This window comes from Pinus tabuliformis, chromosome 3_2, assembly GCF_031772625.1.
Source record: "Pinus tabuliformis cultivar Carrire ecotype Pingquan chromosome 3_2, CPIR1, whole genome shotgun sequence".
In the NCBI taxonomy this organism is placed as follows: Eukaryota; Viridiplantae; Streptophyta; class Pinopsida; order Pinales; family Pinaceae; genus Pinus; species Pinus tabuliformis.
The window spans coordinates 949,559,119-949,578,385 of NC_142302.1; the positions used below are offsets into that span (position 1 = coordinate 949,559,119).

The 19,267-nt window shown below is 37.4% G+C and overlaps 1 protein-coding gene across 2 annotated transcripts in view; it reads left to right on the forward strand.

The window, feature by feature from the left end:
* The first annotated feature begins 1,034 nt into the window (after nt 1-1,034).
* Nucleotides 1,035-19,267, forward strand: part of GEK1 (D-aminoacyl-tRNA deacylase) — a 443,933-nt gene continuing 425,700 nt past the window's right edge. The window contains exons 1-2 of one of the 2 annotated variants that reach the window (XM_089417245.1): nt 1,035-1,295; nt 11,167-11,347. In XM_089417245.1, coding sequence (XP_089273371.1) covers nt 1,134-1,295; nt 11,167-11,347 — 343 coding nt within the window. In that variant the 5' untranslated portion in view covers nt 1,035-1,133. The remainder of the gene's footprint in view (nt 1,296-11,166; nt 11,348-19,267) is intronic. The other variant, XM_089417246.1, reaches the window with a different exon arrangement.

A 19,267-nucleotide genomic window follows, 5' to 3' on the forward strand; every position in this document is an offset into this window, starting at 1 on the left:
TCACCTGAAACAAGGCGATGATAGCTAAGAAACCCTAGTCACATTGAAAGGATAACCTCTATTTCATTATATTTTCCCTAATTTTCTCACTCAAATCTTCAAAATACTTTTTTACCACATCGTAATTGAATTAATTGTGTGGAGAGGCCTAGAATGGAAGAGATGTTGTAATGTCCCCTCCTTTAAACATTTTGAGTAGGTAAAAAAAGAAGAAGCTCTGTTTAAAATAAAAATAACTTTAAATTAATATAATTAAAATAAAAATTATACGTTATTATTATTAATTTTACTAAATTTTGTTGGGTAGTTAAGGTTTTTGAGCTCCAAGCTTATGAGAACCAATGGTATAGACCCATGATATTCATGTGGAATATAGCCTATTTAAAAGGGGAAATTAAACAAGCCTAGATCCATCTTAAATCCAAATGTACCAGAAAGATCAAATCACCTGAGATGCAAAGCTCAAAAATTTGATTCCTCTTAGTGTTTAGTAGATCCAAACTTAAAATGATCTAAACTAGTTATAATGAATATCATTCTTTACTATTTTTTTTATCAATTCACCACATAAAATATATATTATATAATACCAAATATATCTTAATTTATCTATATATATATTTTTTAATTTTGAAATAAATTTACATAATCTTTTTAAATCACTCTTAATATTTAATGAATTTAAACTCTAAATAAATTTATGCTCATTAATAATAAACCATTATACCAATAAAAAGTAAAATGAATTTAAACACACCATTAAAAAATATCCTTTTTTTTAAACCCAGCCAGACGCACATTTTTTTTAACTGGAATTGAGATAGCCGCGGAGAATAAGTGCCCACACCTTTTTCCATGATCTGACATAAGGCGCCCATAGTAAAAGCCCAGCGCACATCTTTGTACGTTTCGTTTCATTTCAGATAACCGCCCATCGGGTGCCTTTTTTTGAAAAATAAAAGTTGCTATATTTCAACATATAAATAGCGAAAGCATCATAAAAATATGATGCAGAAATTGGGAGAACTGGATGCATGAATGTTCAAACCACAACCCGTATGGAACACGAATGTACATATGGCACAAGCCGAATAGACCTGACACGTTAGAAGTGGACTATATATAATAGTATTATGCGATTTTTGTCTTGGCTGAAGTCAGGCAGGCAAAAAGTTAGGCGGGTGGAGAAAATGGTGAGCCTGGTAGTGGCAACAACATCTGATCCAGCTTCCATCGGGCCTGCTTCGGCTCTGCTCGCAATGTCCTCTGACTGGTGCCCTGGACCTAAATTGCAGGTACTTTTGGTATTTTTCATTCCGCACATTGAATACCATTCTTCAATTTGAAGTTGCTAAATACGAAGCTTCGTAATTACATCCAATGCAATTGTGTTAGGATAGTTCAAAGTGAATTCTCCTCATGGCCCATGTTAAGCAATACGCAGATTATTTTTGTAATTTAAAACACATGCCTGAAAGAAATGGGATATAGTCAAACCTATGGCTGACTTACCAATATAATTGGAAAAAGTGATTCCGGTGAATTCTTTCGTGAGTATTGTGCATCCTTAATGGAGCAAATGGTAAGTTAACGTTACTTGGAAAAGAAGAGAAGTTTTAACCAGGAAACTAGAGCGATTTAAACATAGAAGTATGCTGTGGTTCACTTCTAAGGGTCCCATAAGGTGTAGGCCCACCTCAAACTAGTAAGGGTCGTCCTGCATAAGATTTTCTTGGCCAACCTCAGCATGGGTATTGCCGAGTATAAATAGAGGTGGAAAGGACCTCATTTTTGGTACACCATCACATTACTTCTCTTTTCATTTATTGCTCACTTTTTCAATTTTCATAGAAATCGAGAAATTGCTAGGGCTTTCACTTTGAATCACCATAACTTTGGAATACAGAAACAAAACAATATTATAAGATGTATGGTTTTGGGTCCTGCATGGGCAATTCGACTCTGGCACTTGTACTGAAAGATAAAACACTATACGTCTTATTATGGTACTCATCTTTATAATTTTGAAATATGTTAGTTCAACTGACACTTGTTGGGCACCCACTGATGCAGCTGGCCATCTGGATGTTTTAGACAACAAGTAGTTGTTATAAGCCTCTTACCACTAATGTGTCACCCTTGGAGGTACCTTTACATGTTGTTTTCGTTCTTTATTTTTATTGTTAGTTATTTAGGGTTCATGGCAACATTTTTTTGGCTTTTTCTAAATGTATTTTTGAGTTATTTAATTTTTCTTTTTGTCTTAATTTTTAAGGTTACTCCAAAAGTGTTCACACCATACGTGAGGGTGCTTCATGTGATGTGGGGTGCATGGTGTATGGGTGACCCCTAGATGTTTAGTGATGGATATGTACATATGGATGCAACTCACTCTTGGATTGCTAGACCTTGTATGGATGCTTATGTGGCTTTCTTTCTTGGAGCATTGGAGACATTTAGACAACATAGGGACACTATTCATATTGGCCACATGAACATTGGTTGCCTGTTTGTGAGGACACCTTGCTTCGAAGGAGCGTTTGGCTCTTGGGAGGAGTGTGTCAGGCCCTACATCACATGTGCGCACTTAGATTGCCTGTATGGAGGCTTATACTTGTGTTGAGGGAGTGATTATGTAAGTAAAGTGAACTTGTAGAAGCATATGGATTAGTTAGAGTGTTGGAGCTTTGGAGGCATGTGTAGGGGTAGAGTTGGACACTTCTCATGGAGTGTTCATGCCTTGGAGCCTTGCTTGTGGACAAGATCACCATGGAGCTTGACATGTGTCCGTTTGAAGTGGAGCACTTCACATGTGTGGACTACTTGATAGAGAGAGGTTGCTTATAAGGATCTAAGCTAAGCCAACTTTATGTTGTTGGTCTTCCTCACCTCTCATATAAATAGAGGAAGGAGAGAGTCGTTTTTCTAAGATGTGGAGGAGTGCCCCCCCTAGCCAAACGCTTTGTTCCCTAACTACGCTCTCCAAGAGAAAGTGTTTAAAAGGCACCCTTGGGAGTGTGCTTTCAAGTTGCTCCATCTCAAGAGCATTTTAGTTAAATTTTTTTATGTTATCATTAACTGTTTCATGCTGCTTACGATGGGTTCCAACCTCATTTGACCATGTTACCCACCAAAAAGTGGGTAACCACATAGGAGAATTTTTTCCTGCTAGTTTAGATAGCCAGCTAGCTTGCAACCTTACATTACTTAGTACATGATGATATGCCATATTCCTCTACCATTTGCACTGATCATACACCTCTCACCATTAGGCAATCCACTTGAAGGAAGGTGGGTCACCATTTGGCAGGTACTTTAACCATTTTGCAATCATGTGCTTTTACTTAATGTTTTGGGCATTCTAACATGGATTAACGGGTCATCTGGATGATTGACGGATTGTGACTATAAACTTGTTCCCTCTTCTTACTAGGGGGTTATTTTTTGACCCTAGTCTAATGGGACATCCTTTGAGGCCTTAGGGTAATAGGCGGGGCACTACTTGGAAAACTTTGATTGAAGTAGTGCGTCTGTAACTTTTCCATTCATACTTACCACTTTCCACCATTCCCTTGATTTCATATCCATCCTTCAAATTTGTTGTCAGTGGTTCATTGGGATTGGCATCCTCATATCCTCATCCTTGAGTCTGGGCTGAGAACTTTGCCTTGGAGGTTGATGCAGCTAAAAGAAAGGTAAAAGCATAAGATGGCCACAATGAAAGAAAAAGAAAAATTAAAATGCAAAAGATTGTCGGGACATTAATTAGCATGTGGGCAAAAGCCTAGCATGAGCTCTACCCCCCTCATTATCCATCACCCGGTTCTTGAGCACTTGATGCTCCATCACATAATAAAGGAACCCTTGCATGTTCCAACCTTGATGAGCGAGAAGTTGACTCATCATTAAGGGGTAAATAAATGCTATATCATTAAAAGCAAGCTTGGACACCTAAGCTATGTTCCCTATCAAATCATTATAAAAAAGAAGTAAAAGACGTACCATAGGGTGCCGAGGAAAGGGGCAACTCATTCCTCCATGATTGCCCCCTCCATACATCTATACACTCAGGATGATGAGCCTCCATTAGCTAGTTCCAGGACCATGGCACCATGCCATGAAGTGTTTCTCCTTTGTTGCCACCATTATCACAAACACCTATGAATTGAAGGGTTAACCTTGGACATGTCGCCTCCCCTTAGTTGCTGGAAGCATCTAATAGGGTCGACATCTAACAACCCCTAACATGGGTAGGGAACACTTTTACAAGATTTTATCGAGTTAGATATTTGAAGGTGATCCCAGTTTGAAGTATTATTATGCCCTTAACAATTAAGTATGGTCCACTATGATGCATCTATGGTAATTGTCCCTAATGATTGGTAACTTTCACTTGATTTTGAGATGGTTTTGCCTAGTGGTCATTAGCACAAGAGTAGATGCCTTGAGGGCACATTTCATGTCTCCACTACATATCATGCCCATGCTGTTTTACATTATAAGGGAGTAGTGATGACCTTGCAGATGCAGCGTTGCCCCTCCAGAGTAGAGCGTTGGGCACCTTAATGACTTCAACAGATGATTGGTACCTTAGAGCACCCTGGGATGATGAAATGTTGAGCTCCTCTTCCTTGGCATTGGAGATTCTTGATGATGTACCCAACGGTCCCAAAATGCCCCTAGGTTGGCCTTGACATTGTTTGGTGGGCATGGCTTGATCTAGAGTCCAGATGATGATGGTCATCCCTAGGATGAGAAGGGAGGGCTTGTACTTGCACATGGAGTCCCAACACTAGAGAGAGATGATGCCATGTCACCCTTCTAGCCATTGAGAAGGTGATGTATGACACCCATAACATAGTTTTGACACTTGAAGGCATTTTGAGGCACTTCATAAGGGCTTCCCCTCAAGGACTGGAGTTGATTATGGTGATGGGACATCCCACTAGCCCATCCATGCACTTTCACAACATTTTTTGCCCAAAAAGGGCATGACATTATGCTTATGGAGGATATCGACCCACACGTCTGGGCTTTTATGGCATAGTTTTATTATTTTGAGCTATGGGGTTGGCTTCTAACCCCTTATCATGATGAACACTCAAAATTAAACTTGTTTTAGGGTTTATAGGCTAATTGTATCTTGTAAAACTGAGGGATAAAACTCATATATATAAAGGATCCCTCACTTGACTTCATTCATCATCACACTTGAGTTTCGAGCCCTCTTCTAGGGCACAATTTAGCCTCTATCATATTTACTACTTATGGAGATGTGATTTTTATGGAGCATTTGCTATTGGAGATTGGATTGTGTATTGGAGATGTCTTTTTGGGATTGAAAGAAGGTATTTTCATGGAAGAATTGTAAGTTTATTGCATATTTTTCTTTGTTTTACATGTATTTGAATTATTGCTGGGGTTTTTCTATGATCCATGACTAAAAGCATAATATTTGTGGGAAATCTTAGTTAAATTTTGCATGTTAAATACTTCTTCCTTGAAATCCATAGGAGAAATCCTAGTGTGCATCTCCTATTTAATTTCTCCCCTCATAAAAAAGATAGTTAGGGTTTTATAAAGTGGAAAAAATATTCGCCCCCCCTAACTCCAATCATTTGTCACTTATCTCTACATTATTCCCTAAGTCTCCATCACCCAAGTAGAATTAGGAATTGGCTAATTTTGTGTTGATCAAAAACCTTGAAAAATTAAATATTTCTCTTCCTTTTATTTTTCCTAGGCCTTTAAGAGGCAAGCCACTAAGGCTTTTTCTAGGGCCGAATTGATTTAGGGCATTATGGATATTCGTTTGTGGAATAAAAGCATGAGATTTATCTTTATAATCCTTTTAAATGCAAAATCCGGCTTTATTCATAGTAAATCTTACCCTAGAAGTGCTAATGTCATCCTTCTCTAGATAATTTTGTGCCTTGGAAACTCTAACCTTGGCCTAGCTTCAACTTGAGTTTTAGTTTGAGGGTTTGCTCTGTTATTTTGTTGACTTTTATATGTCTAGGTAATCCTCTGTTGTTGTATATCAAGAAACCCTAGTGTATAGAAGTCTCAATCAAGTCTAGTTGTGTCAATGTGTGATATGTAGCTCCTTGAACTTTTATCCATCATTGAGTGTCTTCTCTCAACCTATATTTTCATCACCTTGAACCCTAAAACTTTGAATATACTTATATGTGAGTATTGAGGAGCCTCCCTTTTGATGAAATTCCACTAAAGAGCAAGAGGAAGATCGTAGAGGTGACGATGTTAGTCTCCCTCATTGTTGCTAAAGGGTGTGGCCCTTGTCTTGTGATGTCCCCACATAAGGCTTGCTAAATTTTGTGGCAATAGACCTCATATGAAAAAAAAAATTCACACTTCATCCAAAATTCAACAAACTTGGCAGTTTTGAACACTCTAGCAAACACAACTGCACCATCAAAACCATCAAAAGCGTTGATTTTTTAACCCCAGTTGTTGGCAATTTATTGGCTAGTAAATTCTCTTGCTATAAATTAATTTACTACAGTTCTACTGAATAAATGCATTGCTATAATTTTAACAATAAATAAAATTTCTTTAAACTTCAACATTTCTATGTTTGATATCATCCTTGATTAGTCTTCAACTCAAGTACATTGCAACTTTAAAAAGTGCCTTGACAACTATTGGTGGAAGATTTGGCTGATTGTTACTAGGGTTAAAACCTAGATTATGCAACCATCAATTAGTTACAAAGTTTAGAACCTACGGTCAATTGTATTTGTTCATTACAAAATGATTAACTATTGCAACATCACTGGGGAAATTCTTGATAAACAATTGTTTGTTGTAGCCACTAGTTGGATGATTGCATATCAACAATCAACAATTGCAATAGCTAAAGAGATAGTTGATTTTCCATGTTGAAAAATGCCTTGGTTACATATGTTGATTGTTTATATGATTGTGTGTACATCCTAGTTTATGTTTAAACAAATCTTGTAGAAATTTAATGCTAAATACACATGAACATTTGAATGAAAACCTTTCATCAAACTTTAAAAGATAAGAATTTTTTATTAATGACTAACAATGGACCACAAAACTAGGTCAATGGAGCTAAAAGGTACATCCAATGTAAATACAATATGGGTAGCTTAATGCAAAAATAAAAATAAGAGTTAAATGTCTATCAAAAAGCAAAGTAAGAGTCAAATGTCTAGCAAAAAGCAAAAAGCTATCAACTAATAGTCTATGGAAATGATAAGGTAGTGCGAGTGCAATGATATGATATTATTATAATGGGATCTTGGCATTGAGCAAGAGAGAGGATGTTAAGGACTATTGGACTTGGTGGTTAAGGGTGCGATAAATGACCAAGAAGCGGGCTCATTGTTGGAGTTGCCAATTAGTTGATGTAAATGTGAATGGTATCCTGTGGGTAGTGATCAGGGTTGAGGGGACCTAACTTTATGTTCTTGGGGTGAGCATAAGATTGAGTAAGCCATGTTCTCCTACCATCAAGGCCACGGGGAAGAACTCTTGATAACTACTTAACTGAGTTTGGGGGTTAACATTGTCAACTATTGGGTGGGGCTAGGCTTTGGGTGCGTTTAGAGATGACATGTTTGTGTGTTTGATGGTGCATATCTATGGCTTGGAGCAACATCTCCTCATAGGTCTCTGAGATGTCGGTTGGCCACTTGCAGAAGGTTGAGAAAAGATTGAGGCCTCACCAAGATATGGTTTGAAAGTATCTTGGGCCTCTTTCTTTTGCTTGTTGCCTTTGATCAAATGGGACAAGTTGGTAACATGAGGTGATCCTCTCTGGAAGTATTAGGTCAAGATGGGGTGAGAAAGGACTAAGATATATGTTTGGGAACTTCTCTCATGAAGAGAGCAAGGAATCTCTAATTGGGACACCAAAAGAAAGTTAAAGGGGAGCCTCTTGAATCTTGGAAAAGACAAAAATATCGTCCTTTGATCTAATAGTAAAAGAGACATTTTGAAATGGGATACATCTTTGTCTTAGGTGCTCATAGGTGGAAAAACTACCAAATCTTGGTTCCTATCTAGGCATGGGATGTGCTAATTTGTCTCTATTCAGAGTCTATGGGAGCCTACTCAAAACTGACCTAAGGGGATCTTGAGTGAACACATCTAGTGGCACCTTGTGTATGAAGGGTGAACAATAATGCTATCTTGTTGCTTGAAAAAGAGCTCCAGATAGAAATACAAATTTACGTTGAGGCTCTCTTTGAAGGGGCAATACAACTAACCCACATGTATTGTCTGTGGATTTCCTCTTGGGAAAAGTCATATGGATTTGGGCTAGAGTTCAAGTTCAAGTTCAAAAACAATGAAATTCAGTTGGAATTTGATTTTTCCAATGAGATTTAGGTAAGATTCACCATTAAGTTTGTCCATATACATATTGATAATGTCTCATTCTAACTATTCAATAGTAGGTCATGCATATAGTTGGATTGCAAGTTAGGTTTCATTTTAGGTATTTTATTTCTATTATTTAAATAATGAGAAAAGTACCATAATAATAATGGTCTTAACCCTTCAAAACCATTATTGTATGATTTAATGTTGTTAGAATCAATGAATTTCATTTGTTGAACTTTTGGTTGAAGTGTGTTGAATTATTCGATGATCCCCATGAGTTATTGTTTGGTTTGCTTGGTTTAGGTATTGTTTAGACAAAAAGAGGCGCTCTAGTGCATCTAAATAGTTCATGAAAAGGGGGAAGATGATCTAGAGAGATGGCTATTGACTAGAGAAGTTGAGATACCTTTGAATACGAAACATGGGCATGCCTTGTGGGGTAACCTAAGGTGATGTCCTTGGAGGAATAAAGTGATAGGTAGTTGTACCGAGCTTGTCTGGAAGTGGATTTCCCAAGTGTTTGAAGACTATGTAGAAGAGAGACCAAATGTAAAATGACCTCAAGGCAAAAGGATGGGCTCCAAACTTTGCTTGGACAATGGGCTAGGATACCTTTTGCTTCCATTGGTTGATGCATCTGAGTAGAAGGCTATAGATTCTCTTGGTCTTGGCTTAGTGGGTTTGTAGCAAACTTGCCCCCCATATCTTTGAACCATAGAGGGCTATGCTTTGGCTGATCATTTCCAAAAATGCATCTTGGATAGATGGTTTGGAACTAAATTCAGAAGCACCATCACTTTAGGAGGGAAGGGGAGCCGTATCCCTTGTCAAGTTAGGGTTGGGGGATTTGACATACGTTGAAACAAGGCCCCACAAATTGGACCCCCAATAGGATTTCATGATCTCAATTTTTTCCCATTGGAAGTAGAAATGTAAATCAGAAAAAGCACTCTTCAGTGCATTGAAGATCATAAACTTGGTTTTAACCAAGTTGGCCGTCAATTGTTGCAAGTCACAAAAGTTGGCCAAGGCATCAATCTGTTTTCGTAGGCCTTTTGGTGAGGAGGCCAATAGGATCAGGTCATTTGATGAAGAGGAGCAGAGATATGAATAGATGGTGAAGGAGCAGCCATCCCCATTCTTAATATGCTCACAGAGGAAGGATTCCAATTTGTCAATGTAGATCCCAAAGGGAGTGGATGAAAAGGGGCGCCCTTGTTTAACTGCCTTAGTACTCCAGATAAATTTAGAGAGGCCATATGTTGATTGGAGGTGGACAATAATTGAATCAAAGGGTCCCTTGATCACAACTAAGAAAGAAAACTCCATAACCAAGGTGGTCATAGGCATTGTTACGTTTGCTTCAGGAATGGAAAACTGCAAGTGTTAGATATGCTTGTCTTATTCTCAATGTGTCTTAAAGAACAATGCAAGATTGTGAGGAAACAACATGATCTTCTTCAACACTGCTTACCTAAAATATGATAATCTGATTGGCAGTTCCTATATGTTATGGAGCTTGTGTAAAGTTTTGATTTTGCAGAGTGAGTTGTTGTTCTTCCTCAACACTCTGCTTAGCTAAAATATGCTAGATTTGATTGGCAGTTCCTATATGTTACGAAGCTTGTCTAAATTTTTGGTTTTGCGGAGTGAGTTGTTCATATATTTTTGAGAAGAAACATGTAATCATCTTCCTTAACATGATAACCAGATTTTCTATTAGAGCCATTTTGGATCCTTTATTTTCTTTAAGCTGGATAGTTATTTTGAAAACTGCAAGTGTCAAATATACTTCTTATCTTATTCTCCATGTGTCTTAAAGAACAATGATTGTGAGGAAACAAAACTCCTTCTTGGACACTATGTTTACCTAAAATATGATGGATTCGATTGGCAGTTCCTATATGTTGCAGAGCTTGTCTAAAGTTTTGGTTTTGGTTTTGTCAATATATTTTCAATAAGAAATATGTAATCATCTTCCTTAACATGATAACCAGATTTTCCCAATAGAGCCATTTTGGATCCTTTATGCTTATGCTTATGTTTTTCTCATCATGAGGTTGTTTGGGGAAGAAGGGTATTTTTCTTCCGCAATTTTAGTTAATCATAACATGTGTAGGGTTTACACATCTATTTCAAGTTTTCATGTAGTTTTGACTCTTGAATTTCTTGTAAAGCAGATGGTTTTTTAGGAGGCTGTCTGTGAAAGAAGGGATATAATTAAAATGAGTATGAACTTATGTAATACTGGATAAACTATCTAAAATGGAGTTTAGAGTAAATTAAAAAACATGTTGTCTTGTGTATTTTCAAAAAATGAAATCATGATTGTGATTCAAGCATGGCTTCAGATTTAGAAATCATCATTCTTCAAGTTTCTTTTCACAAGCTCCCCACTATGAATAAGAAGAATTGACATAATCTTGTTGGAGTCATTGTTAGTGCCTAATCCATATTGAAGCTACTTTTCAGAAACAAAAATGATTGCAATGTGTACTACTATAAAGTTAACTGTTTATTTGCTTTTATTTTAAATTAATTTTGTTTTCCTATAATTAGTTTATTGAAATTATATAGGCTAAGTGGCAAAATTTTGTTTTCCTATAATTAGTTTATTGAAATTATATAGGCTAAGTGGCAACATCTTTTCTTTAGCTTATTGAATGTTAAATGAAATCTAGTAGTACGTAGCTGCTGGATGTTGCTGAATTGTTTGGGGCATTTCACAGAATTTGTTTACTGCCGGAAATTTTTTGGCGATACTGTGAATCTAATCATTCTTTAAAGCTGCAGGATATTTCAACATTTCTCAATGGAAGGGTCCGATTACTGAAGCAAGATCGAGGCATTGTGGAGGAAGACAACTTGGATAAACGTTGGGAGGAGTTGACGGGGGAGATTGTGGATGAAATAATATTTCTGAGCAAGCACGTAGCAGTTTCAAACCGCCCTGCTGTTACAGTTCATCCGATAGGTAGGAAAAATTTAGTCTTTTATATCTTTAAGAAATGTGGTTGAACATTACCCATGTAATTTGTCAGATTGATTTCAAGAAATTAATGCATAAAAGAGGCTGCATGGCCTTAAATTAGAAGTGTTCAACAACTTTTTAATCCATGTTATTTTTAGGGAATGGTCATGGCAGCAACTGCTTTCTATGTTTTATTTGCCTAAGTAATTGGCTTTCCGAAAAGAAGGGCAGAAAGAGTAATGCAACTTCTTGTTAAAAAGGAAGAGAGAGTTTCAATGTAAATAAACCTTGATTTTGATCACTGAGGAGCAAATATGAAATTGGAAGTGCTAATTATCTACTTCAGGGTGTCTATTTGTTTTCTTTGAAGATAATAATAATGTAGACATGTTACAAAAATCTTTGATTTCTCTCGATTTTTCTATTTTTTCCAGGTTGCCAATATTTTCTAGTTTTTCTAAGTTTTTCAGCTCTGAGTTGCTTGCTGAGTTTTGCTGATTTTGTGAACTGATGGTCCATGCTGGTTTTTTCCTACCCTGATTTTGCAGCACCAAGAGATCTAAGGCAAATTGCATGGCAACCTGGTAAGGACATTAGGGCAACTAATATGTTTTTTCCAAGGTAACATATCCCAAGGGAAACCTCCTTGGTACTTCCCCTCATTACAAAGATGGCACCTGGGTAAACCTTAGATTGTTTAGGGCACAATGGCAGTTCAACAGCTCATGAATATATCATATATAGCCCATTAAAAATGGGCTTGTTGCCTCAAATCTAGCATGCCTTGTGAGAGGCTTCACAAGGCGATACCAAACCTTGTTGCAACAATGAGGAAGATTGCCACTGTTGCCTCAGCAATCTTCCTCCTGCTCTTTAGTGGAATCGCACCACCAGGGAGGCTTCCCAGTGATTGCCTAAAGAGTATTCTATGTTATATGGCTCAAGGTGATGTAAATATAGAACTAGGTAAAAATACTCTTCAATGGACAAAGACAAAATTATTTTGTTATAGGAGCAACGTATCATATACCAAGCCCTAAAAGAGGCACGTGTGACTTGGGGTTTCAAGATGTATATCAACAAAGAAATTTCTAGGAATACAAGCACCAATGAAAGGGTTTGCAAGTGATATACTGAGCAAAGGAGAAAGCAAACCCTCAAAATAAGCCCTAAGTTGAAGCCCTAGCTGAGGTTAAAGTTTTTCTAGGGCACAAATTACTTAGAGAGGATGACGTCATTCCTTTTAGGGCAAGTTTGACCATGGGAAAGGCTAGATTTTGAGTGAGATGGCTTAATGAGGTTAAATCCAAGCCTATTTAGCTCTAATATTCATCCAACGATGCCTTAATTGAATTTGGCCCTACAAAATAGCCCTAGTGGCTTGTCTTGAAGGGCTTAGAAAATTTAAAATGAAGGAAAATATTGGTGTTTTTAAAGTTTTTGACCAACACCAAGGATGCCAGTGCTTATCCTTACTTGGGTGATGGAGTCTTAAGGGTTAAATTTAAGAGATAATGAATTAATGTTTGGAGTAAGGGGGAAAACCTAGTTTTCACTTGTACAGACCCTAACTATCTTTTTAGTGAGGGGAGAAATTAAATAAGGAATGCTCTCTAAGGGGTCCCCTATTTATTTCAAGGAAGATAAATTTAACAATCAATAATAAAGACTCAACCAAGATTTTCGATAAATAATATGCATTTAGACATGGGACAAAGAAAACACTAGTAATAATCAATTACATGAAAAATAATAAAATTTTGCAATAATAACTTACAATTCTTCCATGAAATAGGCTTCTTTTAATAGCAATAGCACCAACACGATCACATCTCCGCAAGTAGCGAGTTACACAAGGCTAATCGAGCTTTCTAAAGGAGGCCAAAATCCATGAGTGATGATGAAAAATAACAATGGAGTGATCCTCTATTTATATGAGGTCAATGATGTTGAAGTATTTTGTCATTGATGTCAACCCAAGCAACACCAAAAGATGCCCCATCTTTTTCTGACCAAAATGACATTGAAAATCATGGTTTCTTGAGTCAAGACTTAGAAGCACTCTTATTGAATTCCCCTTGTCATGTCGATTATGAAAATATGTGACATGTCATGAGGGCCCTGACGGTTTGAGAGATATGCTTGCCCAAAGATGAAGCCCCTACCTTGAAGGTAAAAACCCCAAATAAGGTGACATGGCAGTTTATTATTGGTTCATGAGCTTAGAAGAAATTTATTGTCATTGGAGGGATAATTATTAAATTAATGTTGACTCCAAACTATGAAATTTGAAATTCATATTTCATCTTTCCTCCTCCATTAAAGTCGGCGTAAGGTTAACAAGGGTTTTCGCTCTCTCTCTCTCTCTCTCTATATATATATATATATTTTTTTTTTTTTTTCCTGTATGAAATGTTGGCCTGTCCCTCCAAAATACATCTCGGCCATTATAAAAACGAAGCCTTTTCACGTCATCGAATACAATTTGTCACTTGACTCTTCTGTAATACATTGCGGCCTTGTGGAGCATAGACAAATCTGACTAGGAGGCCAAATTGTGAAGGTTTTTGTTTTGATTGTTTGGGCTTGTGAGATTCACTATTTGACATAGGTTTAATTCTGAAGCTACAACAATCCTCGGTGGCCATGGCTATTCTCTTTGGGAGGTGTAATGTTTGAGCATTTCTGAAGTATCATTTGTCAAGGAATAATACTTGGCCCTGTTGAGCAACAAACTGGTTTTTGATGACACAAAATCACAGTATTTGGCATTCATTTTTCATTTGAATACTCGTTGATTGGGCTTCGTTTGGATAGCAACAATTTTGTTGAGCTCTAGAAGTGTTACCCTGGAAATCTCGGCCCTGTATTAGGGCAATACTTGAAGCCATACACTCACAATTTTGATGCTATGTTTGACCAATTTTCTGACGCTGATCCTATGCAAGCTCGTTGAAGGATTTACTTTGTCCATACAATTGATAAAAACTTTGATTTGGGTTACCTTTATTGGTGACTTTTGGGCCTTGGCCCCCAAAGAACAAAGGTCTATGGCACGAATTAGGGAAAATTCTGAAACAATAAATGAAGGACAAGGATCTCGCATAACCATCTGCTACAAAAGTATGACTTTGTGAGCTTGTAGCCTTACTATTTTTGGAACCTTCGGTGATAAAAACCCTTTGAAAGGTATTCACTTGCTTTGATTTGGTTATTTGATTTGAAGGCACATGTATAAGTGCGGATTACTCAAGGACTCTTGACATATTTATATATATACACTTGTGGCCCAATAAAGGCAATTTGTGATTGGTATCAAAACGATCTAATTGGATGTCACCAGACCTGTTCACTGCGACTATTGCATATGCACTCTTACACATATTTGAGCCTTTTCTGAAGCAACGATGAAGTTTTGTTTAAGGCATGAGACACTTCTAGGGAGTTCGTATATATCTTTTGGATATGGTGCCTTGTTCTGCAATCTCTTTATATCTAATAAGGGTTTGAACTTTGTATTGAAGCTTAGATCCTGATCCATTACCTTCTTAACATTGGTGATCCAAAGTGATAGGATTGTAACAGAGACAAGTTTGACAAAATTCAAATGGTTGAATTTGACTAGCTTTAATAGATTTGTTTGTTAAACTACAATCTTGTCCTAAAGCATCTCTATCGAGAATATGTTGAGTTGAAACAAAAGCACCAAATTATCATTCACTTGTTGAAGGCATCTCTGCATCAGAGATACATATTGTTGCAACTTGCAACACACATCTTCAGGGCATTAGAGGTACATTAGTTCAATTTTTAATCAGTTTGGTTTCTTTATCATTATCATTCTAAATCAGTTAAAGGAATCTACCAGGTTGTACATTTGAAGTATATTTTCAATAAGTGTTTCATTGTCTTTGCAGTAAGGGTTTCGTTGAAAAGTCATTGTAAGTGGGCCATTATCTTTGGTACATGTGTTGAAGAATGTAACTAGTGTTAGTCTTCATAATTTAATTCAAGTCATGTATCTATCAAAAGAAAGAAAATAAAATTTATTTTTTATTGACTTATTAAAGCATGGGTTTCATGCTTGGGTCAATGGTCAATAGGTCAAAGCACCCATTGAGTGGTCTAGGATCTTTTTGTTGAGTCAAAGTCAAATTTATTATGTAAGAAATCCTTCTTGGGTTCATGTTGTCAAAGAAAGATATTTATTTTGTCATGTCAAACCCTCCATCCATTAGGTCGGCCTCAAGCTCTTCTAAATCGGTTCCAACTTCACCTTCCGCAAGTCGGATTCTCCTATTATTCATGTTGGCTCAATATATAGGAAAAAACAACTATATATACCCATTTGAACTCGACCAACTGGACAAGAAGTCAAGAAGTTCGGACATAATTGCAGGACAACAAAGCTAGGTTATTCAGATCATCTATAGGATCAGAGTATTAGGTGACTACAAGATTGAGGCATCATGTTATTGCAGGACGAAATTGCTATTGCAGAGCAAAGGTCGAATTGCAGAGAGGACTGTATTCATATTTGGTCAGCTTTATGGATGGAGGGGTAAAAGTCTTTGTCAAAGGTCTTGGTTGTCTTACTTTGATATTGTTAAAATTGGCAACTAGGGCCAACTTCCACCTTAGGATAACTCATATGATGGAGATGATTATTGCATTGGATTCCTCTTTCGGAGAGGTACAATTTTGATATAAAAATCATCTCATTCTGACAAGCAGAAATGGAATTTTGAATTTATTCCTTCTCATGGACAAATTGTCAAGGTCGACCTCAGTCAAATGTACGCTCATGAAGTCCAATGGATGGGTCTCATCACCCTCAACAAATTGTATAAATAGGAGTGACCCTTCTCTCATTTTGACACTCACTTATCTCATCACATCATCTTCTCTCTCCTCTCTTGATTGGTTCGTACACTTGGAGGCTAGGATGATTTCGGGAGGCCGAAATTTCTGTGATTAGGGCAGCGTTGACTTGGGTACTTTGACCAAGCGTTGACTTCTGTTTTTGTGCCAGAACTTTGATCTTTTCATGTCGCACTCTTTGGCACGCAAATCGAGGAGATTGAGGATAGTTTGACCATGTTGACTGCAATGTTGACTATTTGGTTTGACCACAGAAATTACAACAAGGATTGTTTGGGTTGATCGAGTTTTTTTGGGTTGACTTTGATCCTATTTGGAGGTCGTACTATTCTGTCATTGACTGAGCTGATTAGAGGCTGATTTGGGGCAGCTTTGACCACCATTGACTTTTTGGTTAGGGCTGCATGGACTGCTGATTTGGCAGATCTGTTTTGGGCTTGTATTTATGATATTTGTACTCTTTCTCTCTTTGCTGAACTATTGATGAATAATAAGAAAATTTGATCAAAGGGTTCCCCACATTGGGGTTTGTCCCTGGCATCCACCACATCTTGTGTCCTCTTGTCTTGGCTTGTCTTCTACATATGATTTTATGTTCTATCTGCATTTACTGTCAATGTTTATAAGTTAATGTGATTGCTACTGGATATAATTGGAAATTGTCATTGGGCTGCTAAAGGAACATTGAAGTAAATTGTGCTTAAGCATAGAACATACCATTGTTATCTAAAATTAACATGGTATCAGAGCTTAGGTGAAGACAAAGCCCAAGCAAGAGTGAAGCAAAGCAATCACTAAGGGAAGTTGTTGGACAAGGACTTGGAACTAGTCCTAATGACGACTACGTCTTTCTTCAAATTTGAGGACAAGCTTAAGGACAAATCTGACTATCATGCGTGGAAGATGACTTTGGATTTTTCATTAGAAGAAAATGATGCCATGGACTATGTCAAAGGAAGAATAGCAGAGCCAACATCAAATGCATCCGTTGCTGCACAAATCAAGTATAAGAAAGGTGAGGTTAAAGCTAAGAAGATTATTGTTGATTCTATTCATAAACCTTTGGTTGCCTATATTTCTGATTTGGAAACATCTAAGGAGATGTATGAAAAGCTTGTTGGGATGTTCAAAGTAAACACTGCAAATCAATTTCTCTTTCTTAATAACAAGCTGAAAGATATCAAGATGGATAGAGGAGAATCCATCCAATCCTACTTCATGAGGATTAGCAAGATCAAGAACGATCTCCTATCTATTGGTGAAATCATTGTGACTGGGAACTCTCTCTTATTGCACCTGGGGGCCTTACAAGAGATTGGGATGTGTTCAACACTACCATTCTCAACAACGACAGGATTTTGGGATTTGATGAACTATTGGCCAGATGCACTGAAGAAGAAATAAGGATGATGGAAAGAGACAAGCTCTCAAATGGAAACAATCCTATTGCCTTCTCCGCTCATTCTAAGAGAAGGAACAATGCTGGTCCAAGGAATCAAGGACAAGAGTTCAAGCCGGGATTCAAAGAGGGAAGAAAGGAAGGTGCTTCAATTGTAACAGGTTTAGCCACTTCACTAGAGAGTGTCCTCACAAGAAGGATACTCCAAGGGACGATGACAATAATAACAACAACTTCAAGGGCAATGGCAATCTAAGGAACAACAGGTTCAATAACAAAGGAAAGAGGAATGCTCCCATTGCTTGAAATGGAGGTGGTCGTCCTCCCAAGAAGTCGAGAAACTCCTGGTATGATGAAGTTAATGTTGTAAAGCAAAAATAATTTGATCTTATTTCTGCCCTCTTCACCGCCTCTCCTATGGATACATTGGACCATTGGTTGATTGATAGTGGTGCCTCAAGGCACTTCACTCGGTACAAAGAAGCTCTCTCAAACTTGGTTGAAAAGAAGACAAATATGGAGATTATACCTGGGGATAATGCCACTTATCCCATGAAAGGAATTGGGATAGTTACTCTCTACTTAATTCAAGGTCAAACCCTCCACTTAAAAGAAGTGCTATATGTATCGGATTTGAAAAAGAAATTGGTCTCTATCTCTGCAATGGAGATAAAGGTTTTAAGGTGACATTCATTGATGGGAAGGTTTGTCTTTGGAAAAGGAATCCAAGAGATGCATTCACTCTAGGATTCAGGGTTGAAGGTCTTTATCAGATTGGAGGAAGTTTGTTGGGAGCAATGCCTTGTGATACTTCTCTTCAATCCGAATTATGGCACCGAATATTTGCTCACCTTCATTTCAAAGCCTTACTTGATGTAAGGAAGATGGTCACAGGGATGCTCGAATTAAACTTAAATCATGAAGGTGTTTGTCAGGGATGTGAAGCTGGAAAAATATAAGGGGACAATTCCCCTCAAGTGAGACTCAAATCACCGATATTCTTCAATTGGTCCATTCTGATCTATCAGGTATGTTTCCCCTGACATCATTGGGTGGATATTTGTATTATGCTATTTTTGTGGATGACTTCTCTCGCAAAACATGGATTTATTTCTTAAAGAAGAAGGATGAAGTATTCAAATGGTTCCGCTGCTTCAAAGCGTTGGTCGAGAATCAAACCGGGAAGAAGATCAAAATATTGAGGACTGATAATGGGACCAAATATGAGTCAAATGAATTTAAAGACTATCTTATAGAAGCTGGCATTAAGAGGGAGACTACAACTGCATATACTCTTGAACAAAATGGTGTTGCCGAAAGGAAGAATCGTACTATCATAAAAACCACTCAGGCTATGCTTCATGATCAAGGTCTTGAAGTTCTTATGGGGAGAAGCTGCCAACGCCGCTATGTTTGTCCAAAATCGATGCCCACATCAAGCTTTGAACTTCAGGACACCCGAAGAAGTTTTCACCGGTAAGAAACCTGATGTTTCTCATTTTAGAATTTTTGGTTGTCCCGTATATTTTCATGTGCCAAAAGTGAAAAGAAACAAACTAGATGCATCTGGGAAAAAATGAATGTTTGTGGGCTACAATGAAACTTCGAAGGCATATAGAATCTATGTTCTTGGTCAAAGGGAA